Raw genomic sequence first — 23873 nt, forward strand, 5'->3', positions numbered from 1 at the left:
GACGCTGGGCAGACACGCTCTCTTGTGCATTCTTGAGTTGTTTGTAATTGTTGCGAGAAACATGCTTTAGTTTTGGCAGCTAAAAATATCATTAGTACAACTACATCCTGCGAAAGTCTAGCTTTGCCACACTGACTTAACTCTGTGCTGTTGGGGAGCAAAGACTTTTCACACCTGATGCTATAGCCTCATCATTTGCCTGAACAGTTCTCTACTAGTCTCTCTAGATTAACGTTTCTGCATGGAGTTGTGTAACCACTGGGTAAGTTCCCTTAAGCTTTCTGATCTCAATTTCCTTGTCTATAATGAGGATCATACTAGTCCTCACCTCTTACGATTGTTGTGAGATCTGAATGTGGTAATACATGCAGAAGGCCTGGCATAAAATAGTTGCTAAATAAATGGGAGTTATTCTGAGTACTAACGGCAGGGAGTACTGGATGGGAGTTATTCTAAGTACTAAGGGCAAGGAGTAGTGGTGATTTGCACCTGCAGACCTCAAGGATTAAAGAGAGTGAGATGTGCTATTTAGAGGGCTTGGTCTGTCGAGATCCACTAGTGAACATTCTGCCTGGTCCTAGAGAAAAAGTGGTCATCTCTCTAGAACCTGAGTCAGCCCCAAGGAAAGGTCAGCTTGATTTAGCAGTAGACACAATAAAACAGGTAAGGCTACCAAAATATTCGATTTCTTTTTAACTTAGCTGCTTATATGGCTGACAAGGACTGGGGAGTGAGAAGAGTACTCCATATCTTAGAGAAGCTTGTAAAATGCTCTAACAAATATATAAGAATCCTATATAATTGGCACACGCTTTGTTTGAATGCAAACACTGCTGTTAAAGTGGTGCTTAAAAACAGTTTGTTGGCCTTCTCTTCATACAGGAGAAACATTTCTCTCGTTTACACTACTCTCTTGCTTAGCAAACCCTTATTTATCCTATAATGCAAGTGTAATCTGCCCAACATGTCCAAATGCCCACAGATTCTGAATTAGCGGAGTCTGAATTAATGGAATTTTAGGCTGTCTCTTGTGGAGACAAGCATTTGAAAACTATCCACTCCAGCAGTTTTGAGAACAATCTCTGAACGTTTCTTCTCCTCTTCTCTTTCCCATGTCTTCCTGCTTTGTGTGTTTCAGTTCTGGCTTTCAAAGGAGACGGAAAAAAGACTCAAAAGTGTTCTTGGGACATTTCAATAGTTATTTATTGAGAAGCCACAGTTTTCCACACTTTCATAACTGTAGGCTTTATATAAGGCAAAAGCAAGATGGATCCACTACTTTACACAGAAAGAAAGGGCTCTGCAGAGGACCCCAGGGTCATGCAGTTACAGATCAAAATGCAATGTACATGACAGATATAAAAAACAGTGTGGAACAAAATAATTTAAATTATGGCTACAATCTACTGAAAGAAAGATCCATATCTTATTATAAACACATTTATAGTCTAGGGTCATAATTTAAATATTAAGGTCTTTTTTTTTTTTTTTTTTACATACACAGTTATCGAAACATAAAAGCAAATGTAAGATTTAATAGGATAAACTTTGATAGAAGACAGTCGCTCTGAACTGTGCTGGATGTTATATAGGATCACCCTTGCCATGGCAATTAGGAAGATCGAACCACTGGTATGTAGCCATCCTTTTTTGGGTAACTATCTGGATAAGTGAAAGGATGGGGCTAACAACGACATCAGGGGTTCATTTTGCAGTTTTAGGAGAACAGAAAGAACCAAAAGTTGGCTGTTGGAGCCTTGCCTTTTGTTTTCCGAAAAACAAAGTAGATCTATGTGTCTTAGTTAAATTACTTTGTTATACTCATTTAAATAACTGGCATCCACATACGGGAAACAAAGAAAGTACTCGGTGTACTCGCCCTCACTTCCATTTACCGTCAATGCACACACAGCACATTAATGAAGCATCATTGAATTCTGCTGATAACAGGGATACACCTAGCAATAGAGCTATGTATTCTCCATAAATGGTATTTAAAGAATGGTGCTCCATATTGCTTGTAAACATATAGACATGGATTCAGGAAATCGTGGAGTTAAAGGTTGTTTGCTAATCTTGGTACCACATAGCTAAAATGGCAACTGTATTGGTACACTTCTCATGGGCATGGGAGTTGACAGAAAGTTCCCTAATGGGTTAACTAATGGACTAAGGACATGCATTGATTACAAGACTCTGTCCTAGTGGACTCCAGGCCCGAGTGTTCTAATCATCCTCTTCGTCTTCCTCATCACTGTCCTTCATGCTGATCCCCTGCAGGCCCCCACCCTCGCTCACAGAGGCGGTGGCCTCCTCCACAGTGAGACGGTTCCGGATAGTTTCGTAGGTCTTGCTGTTTAAGGTTGAGTCCAGGACCCCTTGCAATCGGAAATCTCTATAGGTTTTCTACGGAGGGAAAAGATGCAGTGATGAGGGAGATCTCATTGCCATGAAGGGAGGGAGAGGTAACAAAGCAAGGCTGGGGTGAAGAACATTGACCAGAGCTAAGTGTCACACTTCATGCACTGTCACGTGAAAAGCCACCATGTTCAGATTTCACTTGTACTGAAAACTGAGATTTGTTGAATGACAGAAAATGAGAAATTGTGACAGGATAAACTGTATTAGATGAGACAAAGCAAAGAACATAAGCTTGTATTTATTCAGTTCTGTAAAGGGAACTGTTCCATAATTGTTTTGATTCTTTTTTTTTTTTTTGGGTCTGGTTCTTTCTCTTAGGTTAGCATGATATTGTTTGATAGACAGTATGAGGGGCTACAACACATAAATAATGGATCAAGTGATTATGGTATTTTGTGATTTCTGTTGCAGTCTGGTCTTTAGTAATTTTGAGGCTTGTAACTGCATATCCCTCTGTCTCCTTCACAAGGCAGACATATGCATGTTGGTATATGAAACTTATTACAGGCAGCAACAATTACGGGGAAGATGGGGCGCTAATGCCTCATCAATATGTTGCAGGCATGTGACTCATCTCTCGTCTCCTTGGGAAAGAAGTGTATCTATTCTGTTCACAACTTCATGGTCTCAGGCGAGAAATTTGGCTCTTTTTCAAGAACAATGGTTTGGTGTTACTGTACCACAAGTTCTTTCTTTGTTCCTTCAGGCGATTTCCCTTGGATTTCCTTAGGTATCCCAGGGACTGTTTTTCTAGGAATCCCTTAGCGTTAACTGAACATGACCAGAAGCATCTGGCTGTTGTCTACTTCACAAAGCGTTTTGTTGAAAAAGGTCTCTCTCTAACTACAACTCTTCTCATCACACTGCATATCATTTCAGCTACTGATTCTGCTGTTTGTTTCCCCTCCTGATAGGGGAAACTTGCTAAAGGGGCAAGAGAAGGAACACTAACACACTTCAACACCACTTGCATCGTGATTTCGGTTTTTGGTAGTCCATCTGATGCAGTCCTAGTGTCAGTCACAATGGCACCCACTCTTGAAGGTCACAGGCGGTCATGACTGCAGAGTTAACTAGAGAATGTGGTTCAGCTCAGTGAAGTCCAGTAATAAAAGATCATGGATAGGATGACCACATGGTCCCTGTGCAGTTTATGTCTTTGTCCCAGTGTGACTATCTGTGGCACTTTCTTTCTCTCTTAAAAGTAATCTGTTTTCGACACTAGATTAAAAGGTCATCTTAACTAAGGACTGAGCTGCAAGGCTCTCCTAAGTAGCTACAGGAGCTGGGTCTTCACCCGGAGGGGGGAGAGGAAGAGGCTGAGTAAACACTAGGTGTGGTGTAGACAAGATAGCCAGATGATTTTTTTTTTTATTTTTCTGGACTTTTCAATCACTTAGCATTGATTGGCAGAATATGATGGGAAAAAAGAAAGATAGAAATCTCTTGAATATTCTCTTCTCTATTCAAATCCAGAGCAGTATGTTTCTCAAGTAGACTCTGAATGTCTAAGGGCAGGGATCATAGAGTCATTTTTTTAAAAAAATACTCCATCTTGTGATATATAAGTAGGGGCTCACCTAATATTTGTCCAGTGTTGGATGGATGGGTAAAATGCTTGCTGGATGATAAATGAATGGATGAATAAACAGAGTGGATGGAGAGGCAGGAAAGAAAGCCTGTTATCACTGGAAGTTTGCCTTGGAGAAGGAGGCCTCTAGGTAATGTACTTAGTGAAGAGGTGGCGAATTCTGCTTTATCCCTCTGTGTTGTGGTTCTAGTTCAGCTGGGCCCATTTTGGGCCAAAGTGAATGAGTTCCTTTGGCCGTGTCATTTCTGTGTCCTTTCCCTGTGGTTCATGTCTGTGTTGATTTTGGCAGAGGGCTAAGAATATACCTCCTCTCAGATATAATTTTTTTCTTAATAATATATTGCTAATTCCTATTGTCACAACAAAAATCTGGAAATATCAGTTATCAGTAATGGGAAGATATTTTAAAATAATAAAATTAATGTCTTCTTTTCAAGTCTACCCAATAAGGGTCAAACAGAGAAAAATCCCCTAAAGAGTATTTATATCCAGAAAGTGGAATTTGAGTGGCCAGGCAATGGTTAGTAAGCTTGCCTTAAGGGAATAAAAATTTAAAATATGAAAATTAGGTTGAGTGCATACATTTCTTTTTTAAGAGCTGCAGTATACTGCTGTCTGTAACCTTCCCTGGGAGAACTCTTTGTGAGATCAAATGCATATGATAATAATTCTCCTTAATTACACTCAACGGAACAGTAATTGGTTTTAAGTCAGCACTGGGGTTGAGGGGCAACTTCAATGCAATGGTGCTAATCCGAAAGAGACTAAGAAATGGGGGCGGTGGTGGTGGGGTGAGTGGGGGCAGGGGGACTTTTGGCAATCTGTTAAGAAATAGAAAATCAGCTGTGTTTTACTGTTAAAATATTTTAAAAGAGACTCTGTACTTTGAGATTTTTGCATACGAATGTTTTAAAACCCTCCACGGTGAAGCATCAAATGGAAACTGAAATGATCAAAACCGTATTTACCCCCTTCTGTGATCTTATTATTTCATGTAAACCACTGAGATTTCACGCTGAAATAATTATCATTAGTCCAAGGCACACACACATAAGAACAGGGGGAAAAAGCTACATTCAGGGTATGTTACCTCACCTTCATGAACCTTTACATTAGATTGTATACACACATTGTAAGAGAAACTACTTCAATTAACTACAAGAACAATATTGATTTGCATCCTGATAATGATCACAGGACATATTTAGAAATAGCTGGAGGTAAATATTTCTATTAAATTAATTTTGGCAAGTTTGCATTTAATTAAACCATAAATGAAATTAGAAATTGATGTGATTACCATAGTGGTACCCAAAAGCCAGCTTTTGAAAATGTGATGCAATGGGCAGGATGGCCCCTGCAAGATTTTTGTGTGGCCAATGCATAAAGCATTTTTCCAGTCTGGGTAAGATACCCAGTTCCTTTTTATTAAATTTGCCTTGGATGTCTGAGTAATAAATTAACCATGCATCCCAAAGTGATTTCATCAGTTTTTCCTGCCTGAGATACTGTTTATAGAATCATCTTGTTTTATATGTAAACTAATATTCTTTGTGATAAGGAAGTTCTGCAGCTTGCCAATGAAATGGATTTCTGTGAGCTGTTTTCAAAGGAGAATCATGATGTTTTCTTTTACCTTTACCATCCTAATTAGTGTTTTCAATTGATAAATGTGAAGCTGTAAGTCCATCCGGTCCGTCAACCAGGTGCAGATCACATTCATGGAGCTGTTGTACCATTGCTGAAAAAAGAGACAAAAGTTCTCCAGCCAACACATCATGGAACATTGAAAAAGCAGAGAGGGAACAGGCCATGTATGAGCCCCCTGATCTGTTCCAAGAGGAAAACAGAATGGTTAAAGAGAATTTGAAAGCACAGAGATCAGGAACAGTAACTGACACAAAATCACAAGGTACCAGATCAGCCGAAAAGAGATCAGCTTGGACTTTAGAACAGAACTCTTCCACAACACACACCTCTTATATAATAATTCACAAAGACCAGCTTTTGCTCTTCTGATTCTTTTCTTTGGTTCATTTTACTCAGTTGAGATTTAAGTCACTGTGTATTTCCTCATGCTACTGACTCTCAGGCGCCCAGAAAGATATGGGTTTCTTTCTCCACTGAAACAACTGATGCCACTTGCTACTCACCTTGTGACAAATCCAGAGCCTGTCTGTTTAAGACAATTCTGGGCATCAGGCTCGGAGCCTTAGGAATTTTGAGCAAAGTTTACCTTCATTTACCCTTTGGCATTTGGATAAAGACAATGAAGAAGGGTTTCTCTTTAAGGGCCAAATTACACTCTGGGCAGCTTATGTGGCCTTACGTTGGCTATGCAATCTGTTTTAATCTTAACACCAAAAAATTATGGAAGATGAGAGAAAAAAAAACCATCTACAAATGAGCTCATTTCAAGCTGTTGAAATCATACTTCCCCTTAAGGGGGTTAAATTTTGCTTCTTGTCTGTGAAAAATGCTTGAAGCTGTGTCACTTTAGACTGCCACCCCTGTGGTGCAGGGAGTCTCTGGTGCGGTATAATTTTGCAGTACTGCTCATATATTCATAAATCTCACTCGGAGACATATGAACAGTGTTATGAAGTGTCAGTACGAAAAAAAAAAATCTAATCTTTTAAACTTCACCAGGTTTCATTACGCATTGCCGCTTATACCAAACAATTTACAAATAAAATGAAAAGGTGTGGATGGACCTATATATTTATTTATAGGGCGTGTATATGAACTGTGCACAGAAAAGATATAAAAACCAAAGTGGTTAGAGAATTGAAACATTGCATACTCTCCTGCTAACCAGCACACACACATGCGCGCACGCGCGCACACATACACACGCATACACGCACACGCACACCAGTGGAGATTTGAAAAGCATAAATAAAAACATGTTTCTGATGGTAACTCCACCCTTTCTCACCTAAAGATCATCCAAAATCAGTTTATGCCTAACACTCACAGTTTTTCCGAAGCCTTGTTTCTGACTTAATTTCTTTAAAAAAAAAAATTAATTTGGGTTTTTTTTACTTGCAAGGTAGAACTGCCAAGTTTCACCTTGCAAGAAACGACACAGTCTCAGCCATGGCGTTCAGAAGCCCTCTTTGCAATCTTTCGTCTCTAGGCTCCTTCCTCCTCAGAGCCAATTGTGGCTCTTCTTGGAGCCCAGCCGCAAACAGAGACCACACCACCCCAATCAAGGCAGCACTGCAGCCTCACAGCCAACTTCTGCTCTTTTAAAGATCATGGAGGCGAAACTGTCAGTTTTGGGAACCTTCTGTCCCTCCCCCAGGGAGCAGGCGGGGTGAGGGATGGGGACTTTTTTCTTGAGATCTGCAGTTCCCTCCCCGTAGGGTAAGGAGGGGCTTTGCCCTGGTCAAGGTGCTTCAGGCAGGGCCAAGTTTTCCCCTCTAGGAGAGAGAACATTTTACTGAAACTTTTTCTTTGGTGGGGGGAATGTGATGATTTGGGGGTGTTTTTGGCACCTCGTGCCTTGGGGTTCTGGAGCTTTAGCTGCCACTGCATCTGGGTTTGTGAAGCAAGGGGCTGGGGACAGAATATGACTGGGTCATGGGTGTTTCTGTAGCCCTACCTTACTCTCAGCAACTGGGGGCTCTCCTGTGTTTACCCTAGGCCTCGACTCCCACATTTACTGGCTTCATCTGACATGCAGTCTAGGGGCTCAGATAATCTATTCTGAGAATAATGAGCAACACCCCTTGCCCCCGACCCCCACCTCCTGGGGTTGGAAAATGACCTTCAGAGGAATCTGGGTGACCTCCTAGCCAGCCCGACAACACCGTGGCCCCACCGTGGGTGCACGGCAGGGACACAAAAGAAGAATGTGACACTCTGGCTTCTAGGCAGAGGTGGCATTTTGCTTTGGCTGTGACAACAAGCAAACCGGTGCTGGCTTCTATCACTGCCAGCAAGTCTTGTGCAACATGCCTTTTTCTCTTTGCTGAGAGACATGCCACCTTTCAGGGGATAAAAAAATAACGAGCCCCCCTATCTCCCCATTTTATATAAGTAATTCCTGTTCTTATAAGAGGGCTTGTGGATAGTAAAAAGGAGAAAGGAAAAGGGAGAATACTGTCAATACACTTACTCTGCTGCTGAAAGGGTAGGGAAGTAGGAAATGCATGCAGCGATGGATCAGTGCATCACACTCACAGATTCCCACCCCAGGAGAACAAGAAAGCCCTGGAACATCCATGCTTCTCCTCCTGGATCTCACATCTAGCAAAAGAGGTGTAAAAAATGTATGATGCCCCATTGGCTACACATCGAAAGAGGCAAAAGGGAGTAAGTCAACTCCTTTCCAAACCTTATGCTCAAGTAGATGAAATTGGAGGCACTTTTGGATGAAGCACAGCGCTAACTTGGTTTTCCAGAAAGGCGCTTAAAGGCACTTGGATGTCGAAGAAAGCAAGAGTCACTGCCTTCTAGAACTTGAAAATCTTAGAGGTGAAAGGGATCTTCCATAATATCCTCTGTAGAGGAGGAAACTAAGACCCAGAGAGGTGAAGTGACTTGCCCAGGGTCACACAGCTAGTTGCCCAGTATTAGGCACTGGAGGGGAAGAGCCGATTATCTAATTACTCCTCCCTAGCAGCAGGGGTGGGGGGGAACAGTGTGCAGGGCGTGAGAATTGCTCTTGTGTAATCTCTTCCCAACTCTGCATTCAGGGATATCACACTGATAGCTGGAAATGGGCCTCAGTGGGAGTTTTTACCCTGTGGAAACTGGCAAACGCCACAAACCAGGGCATTCTCCTTCCCAGAAAGCCGGTTGTTAAAACATTTTATCAGCATATTACTGGGTGTCAAGGGCTGTTCCTTCTTTTCCTCATGCAGTTCACAGTGCTTATTAATCAGGGTTGCTTTATTTGAGATGGATGCTAATATAGCAGATTTGTTATGATTCTTCAAAAGAGGAAATTAATAAAACGTTGTAAGTTCTCCCCCACTTTTTTTGTCTTTGGTTCAGATATGCCTTTTCCAGAGATATCCTGACACCTGGGCACTAAAATTTTAGTGAAATGCACTCCAACCCTTAGAAATCAAAACTGTGAGCTGACAACACATGTACTAAGTATTTACTTATAACCACAACCCCTTTGCTGCTTTCCCTCAATTCAAGCATATTAATATGAGACTTCTTACATGAGGTTACTTTAATTCTAAAACAGCCCCAGAGAGGTAATATCCCCAGGACCCTGGCACTTCTAAAGAATGTTATCTAGGGATAATTCTGTGACGGTTTTAGGGTTGGAAACCAAAAGGACGCCCATCACAGCTATGGCCTGCGGGATAATAGGGTGCTTGGAAAGTTGGGAACTTCTTGAGTAGCTGCAACCAGATCTGAAAGCTCTGCTTAAGAGAAGCTAGAAGGCTTATCTAATAATTTTCTATTTAATTCTTCTTTCTTTCTTTCTACAACATAGGCCTGAAGAGCACAGGCCTTACCTGTCTTTTACCTGGGTTACTTATATTCTCAGAGACTCAGTTTCCTGATCAGAAAATGGGGAAGAATCAGCCTCTCACAGGCTTTTTGATGATGAAATGAAGGGATGCTAATGAAGCTCACATTACAGTGCAATGTGTATTTTGTACTTGGCACATAGTAAGGCCTCAATAAAGGTTGGCAGCCACCATCTCTCTGCCCCCCCCCCAATCACCACTAACATCTTCATCATCATCACCATTACCATCATCTCTCACCTCTTTTTTTCTCTCTCTTCCTCAACCTAGGAAATATCACAGAACAAGGAAGAAAGCCACAGCAAATAACCATAGAAAGACACACAGTGACAGAAAAATTCTTACTGGAATATCTCTGGAATCATATGCACACGTCTTACAGGACACAAGACTAGTTCTTAGGAAAGGAATTCCACTGGAAAGTTATTTTGGGTGAGATCACCACCCAGACCTACAAAACCATTCTGGGTGCATTATACACATTTTACCTTATTTTATTGTCTTTTTAGGGCCACACCTGGGGCACATGGAAGTTCCCAGGCTAGGGGTTGAATTAGAGCTGTAGCCACCGGCCTATGCCAGAGCCACAGCAACACTAGATCCGAGCTGCGTCTGTGACCTACACCACAGCTCACAGCAACGCCGGATCCCCAACCCACTGAGAGAGGCCAGGGATAGAACCCACATCTTCATGGACAGCAGTCCAGCTTGTCAACCACTGAGCCATGATGGGAATTCCCATTATACACATTTTAAAACTACACTGACCTAGATTTAAATATTAGATTGAAAGGATTCAAACAAAATAGTGATTTTTCAAACCTTGTGTGGATTGGCTACTTATTAGCTGGATAAACTCAAGCAGGCTACTTAACTCTCTGACCCTTAGTCTCCTCTAGGGTTAAGACCAGTTCTTACTTTATAGGATTATTGTGAAAGGAGATAATTATGTAAAGAGCCTAGCAGAGGGACTGTCACATAGTAAGCACTCAATAAAATTTAGCCACTCTTGTTACTATTGCTCTCAGACATGTAACACAGGTATCCTTTCAATGTATAATACAGAACGATTTTCTCAATCTGTTTCTAATAGAAACTCACATGCAGATATACCCAGGTCACACATTCTGTGCGGCAAATACACCCACTTCGTGCAGAGAAATCCTTCCCTTTCTTTTCTTTTCTTTTCTTTTTGTTTTTTAGGGCCATATCCATGGCATATGGAGGTTCCCAGGCTAGGGGTCAAATCAGAGCTACAGCTGCTGGCCTAGGCCAGAGCCACAGCAACGTGGGATCCAAGCCATGTCCTCAGCCTACACCGAAGCTCACCGCAACACCAGATCTTTAACCCACTGAGTGAGGCCAGGGATCAAATCTGCATCCTCATGGATCCTAGTTGGTTTGTTCCTGCTGAGCTACAATGGAACTCTTTTTTTTTTTTTTTTTTTTTTTTTTTTTTGCTGAAATTCTTATACGTAGTGTGTCTCTTCTATAATGTGGGGGTTCACTACAGCCAGGTGTAGGGTGAGGTCAGTGAGGCAGTTATGTTACAAGTGCAGGCTCGGATGCTGCCTTTTAAAATATTTTGCTCATCATGGATTTTCTGAGTTCATTTTGGTTTTTAAAAACATATTAAAATATTGATCTTGATTATTCTATTTTTGGGTTCCTCCTTAAATTCTGCAACAGAGAAGTGATTCATTCACCTCTCCCTAGTCCCTGTCCTTGGGTTCACTGTTCCCTCAGGAACTTGATCCTCTGGAAGCGCTGCAGGATTGGGAGAGAGGATGAATAATTCACACTTCACTGGACAATATAGGTTCATGAAAAATGGACTTTCACTTGGCTTTGGGTAATCCCTCGTCAGCAGAATGGAGTGATATTACAGTGATTGCTACTGCCTTTGTGCCTCTCCCAAAGGCCACCTCAATGAGTCTAACTTCTTGACCCTCCCACCCCTATCTTGATGTTAATTCAATGTCCTCACAATGTTAGTGATTCATTTGTTTTCAGAGCCAGCTACATAAGGAGTGAGTGGCAACGGAAAGAAGGAATAGAGGCTGAAAAGGAAATAGAACTACTCGAAGTGTTTCTATACTCAGTAATTACAAGGGTAATGTACCTGCTTAACTCATGCAACCCCCGCCATTAGTATATACCATTCTACCATTTTTAACAAAGTACTATTTTGTACAGGATTCCTAATACACACATACACATGCACGTGCAGAATTAATAAAAATCACTACCTACTCATTGAACCCTGAGTCCTTATAATATACAAGCATTATTTAATTTCATCATTGAGTTGAACTCTTAAGACTGTCAATACTATTAACAGCCCTATTTTGGAGATGAGAAAAAGGGGCATAGGTAGGTTCAATAAGCAGCCTGTGGTCCCACAGCAAGTAAATGGGGCGACAGGCTTCAAGTTGTTTATTTTCCATTACATCTGTATGAGTTTTCACATTCAGCTCAATCATTTAAAAAAAGTAATGGCTTGCTTATATAGAAACAACTACTTTCTAGGTGCCTTTTCATCAGTCATTCAACTCAACTTCTCAAAGGAGAAGTGTGTGGGGAGGACAATGCTGTGGAATTTGTCTCCTTCAGAGCTTAAACTTGGCCTGGTGTTGAAAAGATTCTACTTTTTATGAGTTTAGAAAGTTGCTAAGCAGAGTGTGGGGAGTCAGGGGTTTTCCCATGGAAAACCACGCAACAGCCTTAAAGAACTAATGGATGAGAAACAGTCATTGCTGACTCTTAAGGGAAATGATTTGAAAAGGTTGGATGGGAAGGAAGGATGCCATTTCTTAGCTAGCATCAATGTATTTTTAATTCCTCTCCCTGTACCTTAGCTAACCTCTTCTTACTTTCTCTTAGGTTGGTAACTCAGCAATTGCTACTGGGCAGTTTGTGTTTTCAATGAGAAATTCAACCAGGAAAATTGCCTTCGTCACAACAGCTTGAATTTTCCTAACAGAGTTTTGGATATACAAAATTATGACAGTGATCAAAATTTCAGTTCTGAAAAATGATCCATCATAAGCTTTAAATTTTTCTGTGAAGAGGGAGAGGAAGACAGAGTCTTAGGGAAATTCAGTTTCATGTTAAATTAAAGAAGACGTCATCAGAAAGTGCTTTAAGAAACAACATTTTAGGGAGTTCCCATCGTGGTGCAGTGGTTAACGAATCCAACTAGGAACCATGAGGTTGCGGGTTTGGTCCCTGGCCTTGTTCAGTGGGTTAAGGATCCAGTGTTGCCGTGAGCTGTTGCATAGGTTGCAGACATGGCTCAGATCCCGCGTTGCTGTGGCTCTGGTGTAGGCTGGCAGCTACAGCTCCGATTCGACCCCTAGCCTGGGAACCTCCATATGCTGAGGGAGCTGCCCTAGAAAAGGCAAAAAGACCAAAAAAAAAAAAAAAAAAAAAAAAAAAAGAGAGAGACAATATTTTAGGCAGAGTCACAAACCCAACGAAAATAATTTAGTGAAAAACCCAGTTCTTCCTGTGTTGCTTTTTCTTTAAAGAAACATTTTATTGGAGTATAACATGTATGCATCACTTTTAGCAAAACACACACACACACACACACACACATACGTATTCAGAGCAAGACATGCTGTTCCATGAAAGGTAATATTTGGCCCAATATGGTGAAAATGAGCTCTTTTAGAAATTAGTGGTATTTGGCCCAAGGACCAATAACCACACCATACACAAACACATATATTTACATACCTTCTTTGATTAAAAATTGTGTTTCAATCTAATATATCCTAAGCAAGAAATTCACAAGGATCTGAGCTCATTTCCAAATACACATTTCCTTTGAAACTGGCATGTCCACACTATATATATGCCAGGCAGGCAAAGCACAAAATGCCTGGGCAGTTCATGGCTGAAGTCTTAAGAGTTGAGTCTTTATTACCATCTATAGTCTCACTTCACAGATGAGTAAACTGAGGCTCAGAGAGTCAAGGTGTCATCCAGCAGCGAGCAGAAGATGAGCCTGGATGGAGCATAAGGCTGAGAGGCAGTACAACCCCTAGAAGCTAAGAGAATGGACCTGAGTCAAGCCTGTCCGATGTTTGAATCTTGACAAATCCCTTAACCTCCCAGTGTCTCAGTTTTCTCATCTGCTAAATGTGGATGATTATACAAACCGCTTAGGGTTATTGTTGGGATTAAATGAGTTAATATGTGTGTCCTATTTACAATAGCGCCGGGCACACACTAAGCGTTAGCTGTTATTATCTTAGCTACACTATCCAACACAGCTTCCAGAATAAGAAACAGTATCTCCCTAGGTGCAAGCTATTCAGGGGTGTGCAAAGCCTCCTGAGCAGCATCCGTTCTTCTAAAAAGGTCTGAGCAGACAGGTAATTTGCAACCTCTTGGTAACCAACCTGTTATTTCAGATTGAAGAAACACAGTGAAAGCTGGAGGATTGTTATCTTTTCTTTGGAAAGTACCAATTCGCCAATGCAACACATCAGAGAAATTGCCTGAGCACCTTGCCTGAAGTGTCTAATGAAGAAAGCACATTCTGTGTATTGGCAAGGAGTCAATGGGGAAGATAATACTTTGACCACACCCATGTGACTAAGTTCTTCATTTTGCTTCTTGTAACAAAAGTGGGTTATTATTAGTGAGGGAGGAAAAACCCTCACAACCTATTTCAATTGCTATATTGAAATACTGTAATGAAATCTTTTATATTTGAAGCTTTCAATGCATATTTCTTCCTTACAGTTTGGGTAATTTAAGAGCATGTGAAAACCCTTATCCAGGTTTCTCTATCCTTCTACCAGAGTCCCCATAGCTTCACTGGCCTGGGCCACAATTCCACAGCCTCAAGGGTTTCTAAGGGCTAAGGATCGCCAGGGATCCAGTTGTATTTGGTGTTCTAATCCAGATTCAGAGAGGGTTTGACAAAGAAACCTTGGCATGTTTAAGACATCTGTGCCAAGTGGAGAAGTACTGAAGATAGGACCCAAGTTTCAGAATTTGTAGAGCTCCCCAAGGGCTGAACCCACATTTTCTAAAAGGGCATATCATCCGAGTACTTGAAAAAAATGGGTATGTAGTTGAAAGATGGAACCTCGTGCCTTAATTGAGTGTTACTATAATTCAGAATTTGATTTGCCAGTGTAATTGCTCCTAAAAAAGGGTATTTCCCAGTCACAGCTTCAGGAAGCCCAGCTAAAAGCAAAGGCACCAAAAATAACTGGACCCCCAAATCAGAGGTTATAGATAATCCGAATGACCACCTAGGTTTTCCCAAGTATCCTTTTTAGTTGAGGGTGGTTTGTGTTAAACATCTGTACTTCTCCGAATATCTAAAAAACCATTTCATTGAAGTCTTTCTGAAGCTGTCTTAGTGTTGCGGCTTTTCAGGGTTCCAAGCTCTGGATAGCATCCCCCTGAGAGTCCCAGATGGATGGGAAGTCAGAGGCAACTTGCTGAAACCAGGCTTCCAGAGACCGCCCTTATCTACAACCTAGTTCCAAGAGCACCCAGCTACTTGTTTGCTTTACCTTCTTCTCCTAAGGAAGAGATAGTGCGAATGAAATAATCATTTTTTTTAAAGCTTTGATTTAAATTGCTACTGCTGAAACACTTTGCTTCTTTAGGAACATGTGCAGAATTGAACATTTGGGAGCAATTTTATTTTAACCTCCTTAGAAAGGCCCTAGGTGATACCTTAATATTCTTTTATTAAAATAAGCAGTTATCTGCTCAAAACCAAATTTCAATACTCTAAATCTGAAATGTGGGAAATATCCAACAAGTGTGTTTAGCATCGACATTTCAAATGGACAATCAAAATGATGGATCTGTACCTGGAGTCCTGACTTAATGCATTACAGCCTTCTAACCAGTCAGTCCTGTCACTATTAATTGCCTGGGAGAAGATACAAGGGAAGTAAGAGTCCTGAAGGATCCTTTCCGAAAGCAAATCAAGCAGCAGAGTTTAATTTAAAGCTTAGCTTATGCAAGCTATACCGGGGACTCTGTCTGTAAGACACGTGTGTGTGTGTGTGTGTGTGTGTGTGTGTGTTTTAATGGCTTGATGAACTTGTTGACAATCTCAGTAAGCTATCCAAGCTACCCAAAGCCACACCGGAAACGAGTTTGTCACTTCTGAATCAAGCAGACTGTATGAAACCCAACAAGTCACAAATCCCCTTGTATCCTGCCCAACTCTATGTCTCAATATGGTGGATGGTCACCTGCCAGGAGATGTGAGAGTATTCAAAAGGCTTGCTTTCCTAATTCTCCTAAGATATTACTGGAAAGTTTACCATCTCTGAATGAGAAGACTAAGTCCCAGATCAACTCATAGCTATTTACCTAAAGACAGACAGGTATAAGACAGGAAAGCAGAGGCACTAAAGTGCGTTTTGAACTGTGAATGCTATCTCAACTTACACCAAATGCCACTCTCCACCATTTCAGATCCTGAGTAAGTGCTATTACAAAAAGATGGAGCTCCAGCAATTCCACTTGTGAGTACAGAGGCAGAGAAACTGAAAGCAGGATGGGGAAGAGATATTGGCATACCCCCTGTTTATAGCAGTATTATTTGCAATAGCCAACAGGTAGAAGCAACTCAGGTATCTGGTGACAGATAAATGCATAAACAAAAGGTGGTATGTATACATGATGGAGCATTATTCAGCCTTAAAAAGGAAGGAAATCCTGTCACAAGCTATAACATGGAGGAACCTTGAGGATATTTTGCTAATGAACTAGGGAAAAAAGACAAATACTGTATGATTCCCCTCATATAACATGTCAAGAATAGCTACATTCATAGAACAAAGAATGGTGGTTGCCAGAGGCTGGGGCCGGGGGGTTGGGTGGGGCAGGAATGGCGAGTTATTGTTTAATGGATATAGAATTTCAGTATTGCAAGATGAAAAGAGTTCTAGAGATTGGTTGCACAACCGTGTGAATACACTTAACACTACTGAACTGTACCCTTTGAAATGGTTAACCTGATCAGTTTTATGTTATGCATGTTTTTATCACAATTAAACCAAAAAGAAAGAAGTGAAAAAATGCCACCCATGCAGAAAATAAACTTTGCTTTAGAAAGTACAGGTAGGCAGCCGTGCACATATTCTAATCTGGAACACCCAACCATGTTTCACAAAAAGCCAAACAATTATGTGCACGAGGAACACGGGCATTTCCTTTAATCCCAGGACTGAGACAATTTCTCCAGGCCGAGTTCTGCGGCTGTGAAGAACAAAGAACATATCTGGTAGCATTTGCTCAGTCACTTATTGGGTTTATTTAAAACATGCCACGGGGCCAACATTTCTAAATCTGTGAAATCGAATTAAATGAAGCCCAGAGATGAGAACTGAGAATCCTCCTAGAGGACTGGGTCTAGACAACAAAAAAGGATGCCTTTTTTTCCCACTTCGTGACACGTCACCTCATATGTTTTCATGGAGACTCCCCCATCCGCATCCCCGGCCCCCCTGATGTTCCAGGAGCAGATTTGATGAAGCGGCACTCAGCCCCGAGACCCCAGTTCCCTTTGCCCACAAGGGCAGCTGCTCCCCCATCTAGAATCATTCCCCCTGCGACAGACTTATTAAGGTTTGGAATGTGTGTTCAGGAAGCCCTTATTTTAGGAAACAATTAAGTAGAATTAGGCTAATAATGCGAGGCAGGCAAAGCTTTTGCCCTTTGCTGAGAAATAACTCCTACATGGAACAGTTATACTAATAAAAATCATGTATTTGTTAAATGCCTCAAAATGATCTTTGCACCAAGCTCGGCAATTAACACTGCCCCACTGAGGGGCATTTATTCCCCAGGCTAAGGAGGATTAATCTCTGTGTTTGCTCCACCAATGTCTTCCTTTGCTGAAAATACAGTAGGAGGCTTTGGGCTGGAAAGAGAAATTTCTGCAAGCGGGAAGTTCACAGGAGGCTTAATTTCCTTCTGGTCTTAGAGGGTGGCAAGGTGGACAGGAAGGGCTGGGTGCTCCCTGCCAGGCCCACACAGAGGCCCATGCCAAAGATCTTCTTGGGCCTGTCCTTGACCGAGAAGGAGGATGGGAAAGCCTTTCTTCCAGGGGCCTGGGCCTCATCTACTGAGGGGACTTTCACCCCCAAACCCCCAATCCCAGTCTGCACAGTAGCCAAGCTAACTGGCCTTCTTCTGGGCCAGAAGCTACAGATTTCCCACCTCCAAGTCCGGGCAGGAAGTGACCGCTGGGCAAAAGGGGGACACAGACCCTCCCGTTGGACGCTTTGTCTCCTTGACAACACCCCAGCTGGTGGCCCGAGGAACAGACTTAATTTCTTTTCTTTCTCTGCCCACCCTCCCCGCCCCATACATCTTTCCCTCTTTCTCTAGACGCAAACGTACGACATCCAACATAAAGTTGCCGAAATAGCAATCTTGTCTCTGAATATATAAATTGCAAAAATTGATATGAATAAATCTGCAAGTAGCACACTGATTGTGGCACATTTTATCAAAAAACGGCGCTCGGTTGCTCGGTGGCTGGGGAGGGGGGTGGTGTCATTACACATACAGAAAAACATCTGCAAACTCCCAGTTTCTTTACTTAGAACTGAATGGAGGCATGACCTCCTGTTCCTTGCCATGAACCCTGAGTTCACACTCATATTTTACATGTTACAGGAAGCCACAGCTCGCCCCAGGGGTGCTGCAAACAGACACGCAGAAGCCAGATGTAGCCCCCCCTGCTCCTTAATGCACCTGAAGAAGCCGGCAACTCAACATTCAAAAGCTGACATGCTCGTAGCTTAAGGTCACTTCAGATTTTGTAAAGCGGAGGACAAAACCAGGAATGCTTCTAGGGCTGGGCTGTCAGCGGGGAGGCGGAGGGATTACAAGAAACCTGTGACTCTGCCTCTTTCTGCCTTTGCTGGTAGTTTTTTTGTGTGTGAACAAGTGCCATACAACAGATTGAGCCTCGTATAAAGGCCTGAGACTGTGCAAGGGCCCCCCGCTGGGCCTCAGCTGTGCTTGCAATTAGCAATAGGCACCGAGTGATTATTGTTGGGGTAGCGGATGGCAATGCGAAGTGACAAGTTTTATGGGGGAAGTTGGGAGTGGGGGTGCTCGGCAAGTTTCTCTTTCTTTCCTTTTTCTTTCTTTCTTTTCTTTTCTTTTCTTTTTTCTTTTTTTCTTGTTCTGCAAAAACCCTTCCTTGGGTGGCTGCAACCTCCCGTTGCACTGAAAGCTATTTTTTTTCTCTGCTTCCCCCCCCCCCCCCCCGCCCGGTCATTCAAAAGAGTCTGAACAAAATCGGTGAAAGAATATTTTTCTCGGTCCTTCAGAACTCGGGTTTTCTAGGTCAGAGCTTCCTTGCTGCCCTATTTAATGTCAGAAATACCCATTTGCCTCAAATTAGCAGAGATCTTGGAGGAGAGGGCAGGAGATTAAGCATACAAAATTACTCAGCAGGTGACGGTGGGGTGGAATTGAGGGTTGAGAAGTCTTTAAAACTGACTACAAGACATTATATACTTCTGACAAAAGAACATAGTAATCCTACCTGCTTGCTTTAACCACTGTTGTTTGCCTATTATTATGTGCTTTAATGCTCATGAGAGCAAAACTATTGCTGATACTACTCAATTACCATAGTAACTCACACCAGTGACCTCTTATCTCAAGGCTCCCAGCCCAGCTGAACCAATCCAAAGAGTTTGTGTCTTTTTATTGATTTAAACAGCAACATATACTTGGACTGGAAAGCTCCAGAGGGAGGCTACTCCTCTCTTTGTCCAGGATCAGAACTTGCTTTGCAGTCTGGAGTAGAGGCTTTTTCACCTTTTGAATCCAAGGTGTTTCTGAAGTTTATGGACTGGAGGCTGTGGGACGCCTTCAAAAACATGATGAAGACACAGAACAATGCCTGGTAACAAGAAAAGACCATGTGTGCATCAAAGACGAGCGGCCTCCCAGCTGCATGGATAGTCGTGTGCCCCACTTGGGCCTTTAGCTCTCTCTGTCTCCCAAGTTTGGGAGGAGGAAAATGGGAGCCTCTGACTGGGGAACACTGGCTATTTTATCATATCAGTGGGGTTAAAGGCAGATAGGACAAAACAACTATGCAGAGGGATTTAATTGTGTTTTTCAAAAGAATTATAAGTGATATTGCCTAAACTTTTCCAATTTTGCATTTCCCCCTGGCCTGTGAATGTATCTGTGAATGCATATATGCATACTGTGTACTCTGTCTTAATACTATTGGCTATTCAGAGTCCAAGGGTTACATTTATATGTTAAACATCCTGACAAGTCCCACCACAGAGAAACCCTGTGAACTTTGCTTTATATTTTCCATTTTTTTTTTTTATATTTTCCAAATGAATGTGACTCAAGAACCACTTTCCATGAGCCACTTAGTAATCTCTTTCAGGGTCCTTATGTTCTATTGAACCCACATTGGAAAGAAATTCTATAGTAACATCAATAATAATACTGAACAACAGCAATGGTAAAAAAAATAAACAGTGAGCCCTTTTTTCTTGGCAGGCACAATTCTAAAGGGTTTATATGGATTAAACTCATTTAGTTCTCCTAAAACCCTCAAGAAATAGTTACTTTTAAAATCCCACTCTACATTTCTATAGCATATCATATTTATATGAATTCATTCTCCATGAAGAAGAGAGACAAGGAAATGTAATAAGCCATATGTAATAAATTGGCTTGTAATGTTCATTCTATTTTTCCTGTCCTCCAGAGATCTGGAAGCCCACAGGCTCCCTAACCATGTATTTTTCTAGAACTCCATGCCCTATTTAATATCCAGTTAAATGAGGACCGAGGCATGACTCTCTGAAAAATCCTTCCACCTTTGAACTAAAGGTACCCAAATAGTGAAATATAACTTTCCCCTCTGTCTCTTTTGATTAGCCTCAAAGCCCTGCTGTCCCGAAAGAAAGAATCCAATTTAGGTATCAAAATTAGATCTGTGCTTGCTTGTACACAACATGGCTTCTAAAACTGCTGGACGCCTCAGTAATTGAATAAAAATGTAACTAGTGGTCAAGCTCTGAATGAAAGATGGAACATGGGCCCAATACCAGCTGTTCAAATACCCCCTGGCTGACCAGCAGGACCTATCACAACAAATCAGGACATACTTGTGTTTGGGACTCTTGTTAACTAGACAAGGTTTTGTTTTTTTAGCAAATGTCAGAAGATGATACCGAGCTTTCGGCAAGCAGACCTGGAAAACTGACATTTAAGGGAAAAGGGAAAAGCTCTCTTAGGTACCTGGATTTTCTTAGACTATTTCTTTGTCCAAGAGATATAAATAATGAGCCCAATGTGATTAATCCTCAATCAGCATCTAACCAGGCCCTGTCTGCCACCTGGGCTGCCTAGGGCAGGTGTGCAGTTTGGATATTAACAAACTCACCATGGTTAACAATACCTTTTTCTGGGGCCTATTTTTCTCTGGATACGTTGGGGATTTAGTCCTGGGCCTCCCTGTGCATTGAGAAAATGGACCCCCATGCCTTTAGCCTTCGTCCTCTCAAAGGAACCTACTGTTTTGAGAAAATGTATAGTTACAATCCGAATTCACACTTTTCAAGTCATTTCAGTCACTTAGAGCTCCATTATGTCAAAAATGAAATTCTAGTTTTGGTGGCACATCCTACCACCTATTATCCATGTGAGAAGTGTGAATAATTTATCTGAAAACTATTCTCTGCTATGCATACAAGGACTTCAGAGGCAGGAGGGAGATGCATCCTTGGAACTGAAATCAGATTATTCACAAACAGCATCCGCCCATTGCCTGATTGCTTCTTAGGTACGGGAAGTGCATCGAGAGTTAACAGCATTAACTCGCAAGCAGATTGACGTAAGCAGCTGAATAAGAAATTTGCATACCATATAGAAATGATTATAGAAATCATACTCTAAAATAAGGATTGTAACTCTTGTACGGAACAGAAAGATACAGCGGAGTGCCAACTTTGTCTTTTGAAAACGGGGTTGGTTAATCACATTAGTGCTAATTTCATCATTTGCACATATTAAACTTTCTCTAGTCATGACTCATGAGAGTTTTGTGAGTTGAGGCTGAAGTTCTTATGCAGGAAAATTCACAGTGACTTTAGGGCGTTGTTTTTCTGGGCTAAGGTTGTTTTAATCCCAACTCTCAATAATAATGAAAAAAACCCATGATCTGTACATTCACATAATTTCTATGTTATGCCATGGAAAACATTCAGGTAAATGGGATGCTATGGGTCCAACCACACAGAAAGTTTCCAAGTATAAGATGACAGGCTACTAATATACCATCGAGGAGGCACAGTCCAGAGTCCCCAGGATTCCAACACAACAAAAGCCAACAACTAACACACACACACACACACACACACACACACACACACATGCGTGTGTGTGTGTGTGTGTGTGTGTATACACGTATATGTACAGAACCCTTTTCCAAAGTCCTCTAAGCAGTGTAAAAATTATATCCATGTCAACTTAGTCAACCGCGTTCTATGGAGGATGATTTCTCATAAGGAAAATACCATCTTCTTAGGAGCCAGAGATGACATTAAGTTTCCTGAGAGCAGTCAATGGGATAACACTCAGGTGCTGGTTTAAGAGCCCTGGCTTTCAAAGAGAAGGTGGTGGCATGAAGGTGGGAGAAAAGATAGCAGGTGGACCAGTCAAGACTTAAACTCCTAGGAGGAAACATTTAGGGGTGTGTGGTGACTGCCCCTATAAAGGAGAACAGAAAAATTTTGATGCCTGGTGCTCAGAGATGAAGAAAAGAAAGACAAAGTGCTGCTTTTTAAAAAGTTAACATGTGTTTTCACCATGTACAGCTGGGTTCTGCTTCCCAATGGCGCCCTTTCCTCTTGCTTTATTTTTAATCTCTGGAAACAACATTCCCCTCTTACCACTTGTCACTGAGCATGACTCTAATTTTTTTTTTTTAATCTTTCTAGGAGGGAAAAAAACCACCCTCACATTTGCCAGATCACTAAGCCAGACCTTATCCTGGGGGAGCCCACCACCCTATTTCTGGAAAGGGCATAAACCCCCAGACCACCATCCATACACAAGACATACATTTGACCCTCCTGGGTGCTCTCAACATCTCCAGATGGTTTTGGATCCACCAGCTAGGAGAGAAGAAGGCTGCATTAGGTCCCCCATTGAAGCATTCAGATGGGTCCAGGATCTGAGCACATAGAGTTAAACTGTAAATTAGCCATGAGTTAATATGTGCAGGCTGGATCCCCCTGCCTTGCCATTAATGCTTTCCGTCCACAAGGCTCCCTCCCCCTTCTCCACCCTCCCTTCCTTTTTTTGAGGCGACAGAATAAGAAATTAAACACTTGTGGGTTCATTCGAAAGAGTGAATGAAATTGAATAAGCTCTCAGTACTTGAGGCGCACAGCGAGTGCCTGAATGGGGCAAACCTCCTAAGTTGAATGGAGTGTCTTTTGGGACCAATTTGTCTCTTTTCACTCTTTATTCTTCCCTTTTTGCTGACAGATGTACAAAGGCGGAACTGCGCCGTGCAGCTTATCCGCAGGCACCCACAGCAGCTGTCACTTTTGTCGAGCAAGTTAATCAAGCAAATGCCACCATATCCCACTTTCTATAAGGAACAACATGTTATAGACAGTAGTCTTGCTAGAAAGAGACTTTATTTTAACTTTGATTGGCTTGGTTCCCCTGCCCCTCCCAATGCTACCCCCTTCCCCCCCAAAAGGAACAGGGTGGGGGATTATGCCCAAGCCAAGGATTTGGCTATGATCACGTTAGATTTACTAATAATATTGTATGGGAGACTGATGACTTGATGTGGAGTTCTTTCCTAGGGGCGGAAGGATGCCCTGGATGTGTTTTTTTTTGAGCACAATATTGTTTGTGCTGGACTCTTAGGCTGCATGGCTCAAGTTATAAAAAGAAAAGCTGAGGGCAGAAAATAGTATTAGGTCAAAAATGTCTTGGATAAATTTTATTCTCTTTTCCTTTGTAAAGCAGGCTGCATTATTTATATATTTCTTTTGATAAACTCCTTTGCTTGGCCAAACTTACAAAGACTACGCTAAACACAAAATAGCATGTCTTTATGCATCTTGCCGTTAGTGATTCTTTAAAATGTACGCCCAAATTTATTTCTAAAGTACATCAACACAGGCAAGCAGGCCTCTGTGTCTCTAATTCTCTGTGAGCCAAGCGGGGGGAGTCTTTAAAAGAATTCTAGCACGTCCACATCCACATACTTCCGTGCCCCACCACTAGTAGGTGGTGTCCAGAAACCACAGGTGGAAGTGAGCTTCAGTAAACAGTGTATAATGCTGACCTCAGCT

General features: G+C 41.8%; 1 protein-coding gene across 25 annotated transcripts in view; it reads right to left on the reverse strand.

Annotated features, from left to right (window-relative positions):
* Positions 1-1178: 1178 nt before the first annotated feature.
* CADPS (calcium dependent secretion activator) overlaps positions 1179-23873 on the reverse strand; it is a 502621-nt gene continuing 479926 nt past the window's right edge. For 21 of the 25 annotated variants that reach the window (XR_014823443.1, XM_021069166.2, XM_084988843.1 and 18 more), the window contains 2 exons: positions 5649-5753; positions 1179-2406 (listed from right to left, as the gene is read on the reverse strand). Coding sequence is in view for 21 of the 25 variants with exons in the window: in XM_021069166.2 (XP_020924825.1) it covers positions 2227-2406; positions 5649-5753 (285 nt within the window). In the remaining 4 variants the exon portion in view is untranslated. The remainder of the gene's footprint in view (positions 2407-5648; positions 5754-23873) is intronic. The other 4 variants (XR_014823444.1, XR_014823442.1, XR_014823441.1 and 1 more) reach the window with 2 other exon arrangements.

Source organism: Sus scrofa, chromosome 13, assembly GCF_054392235.1.
Source record: "Sus scrofa isolate SSC_HxYL_T2T_F1_AM1 chromosome 13, Sscrofa_HxYL_maternal_Yorkshire_Landrace_v2.0, whole genome shotgun sequence".
NCBI classification, from domain to species: domain Eukaryota; kingdom Metazoa; phylum Chordata; class Mammalia; order Artiodactyla; family Suidae; genus Sus; species Sus scrofa.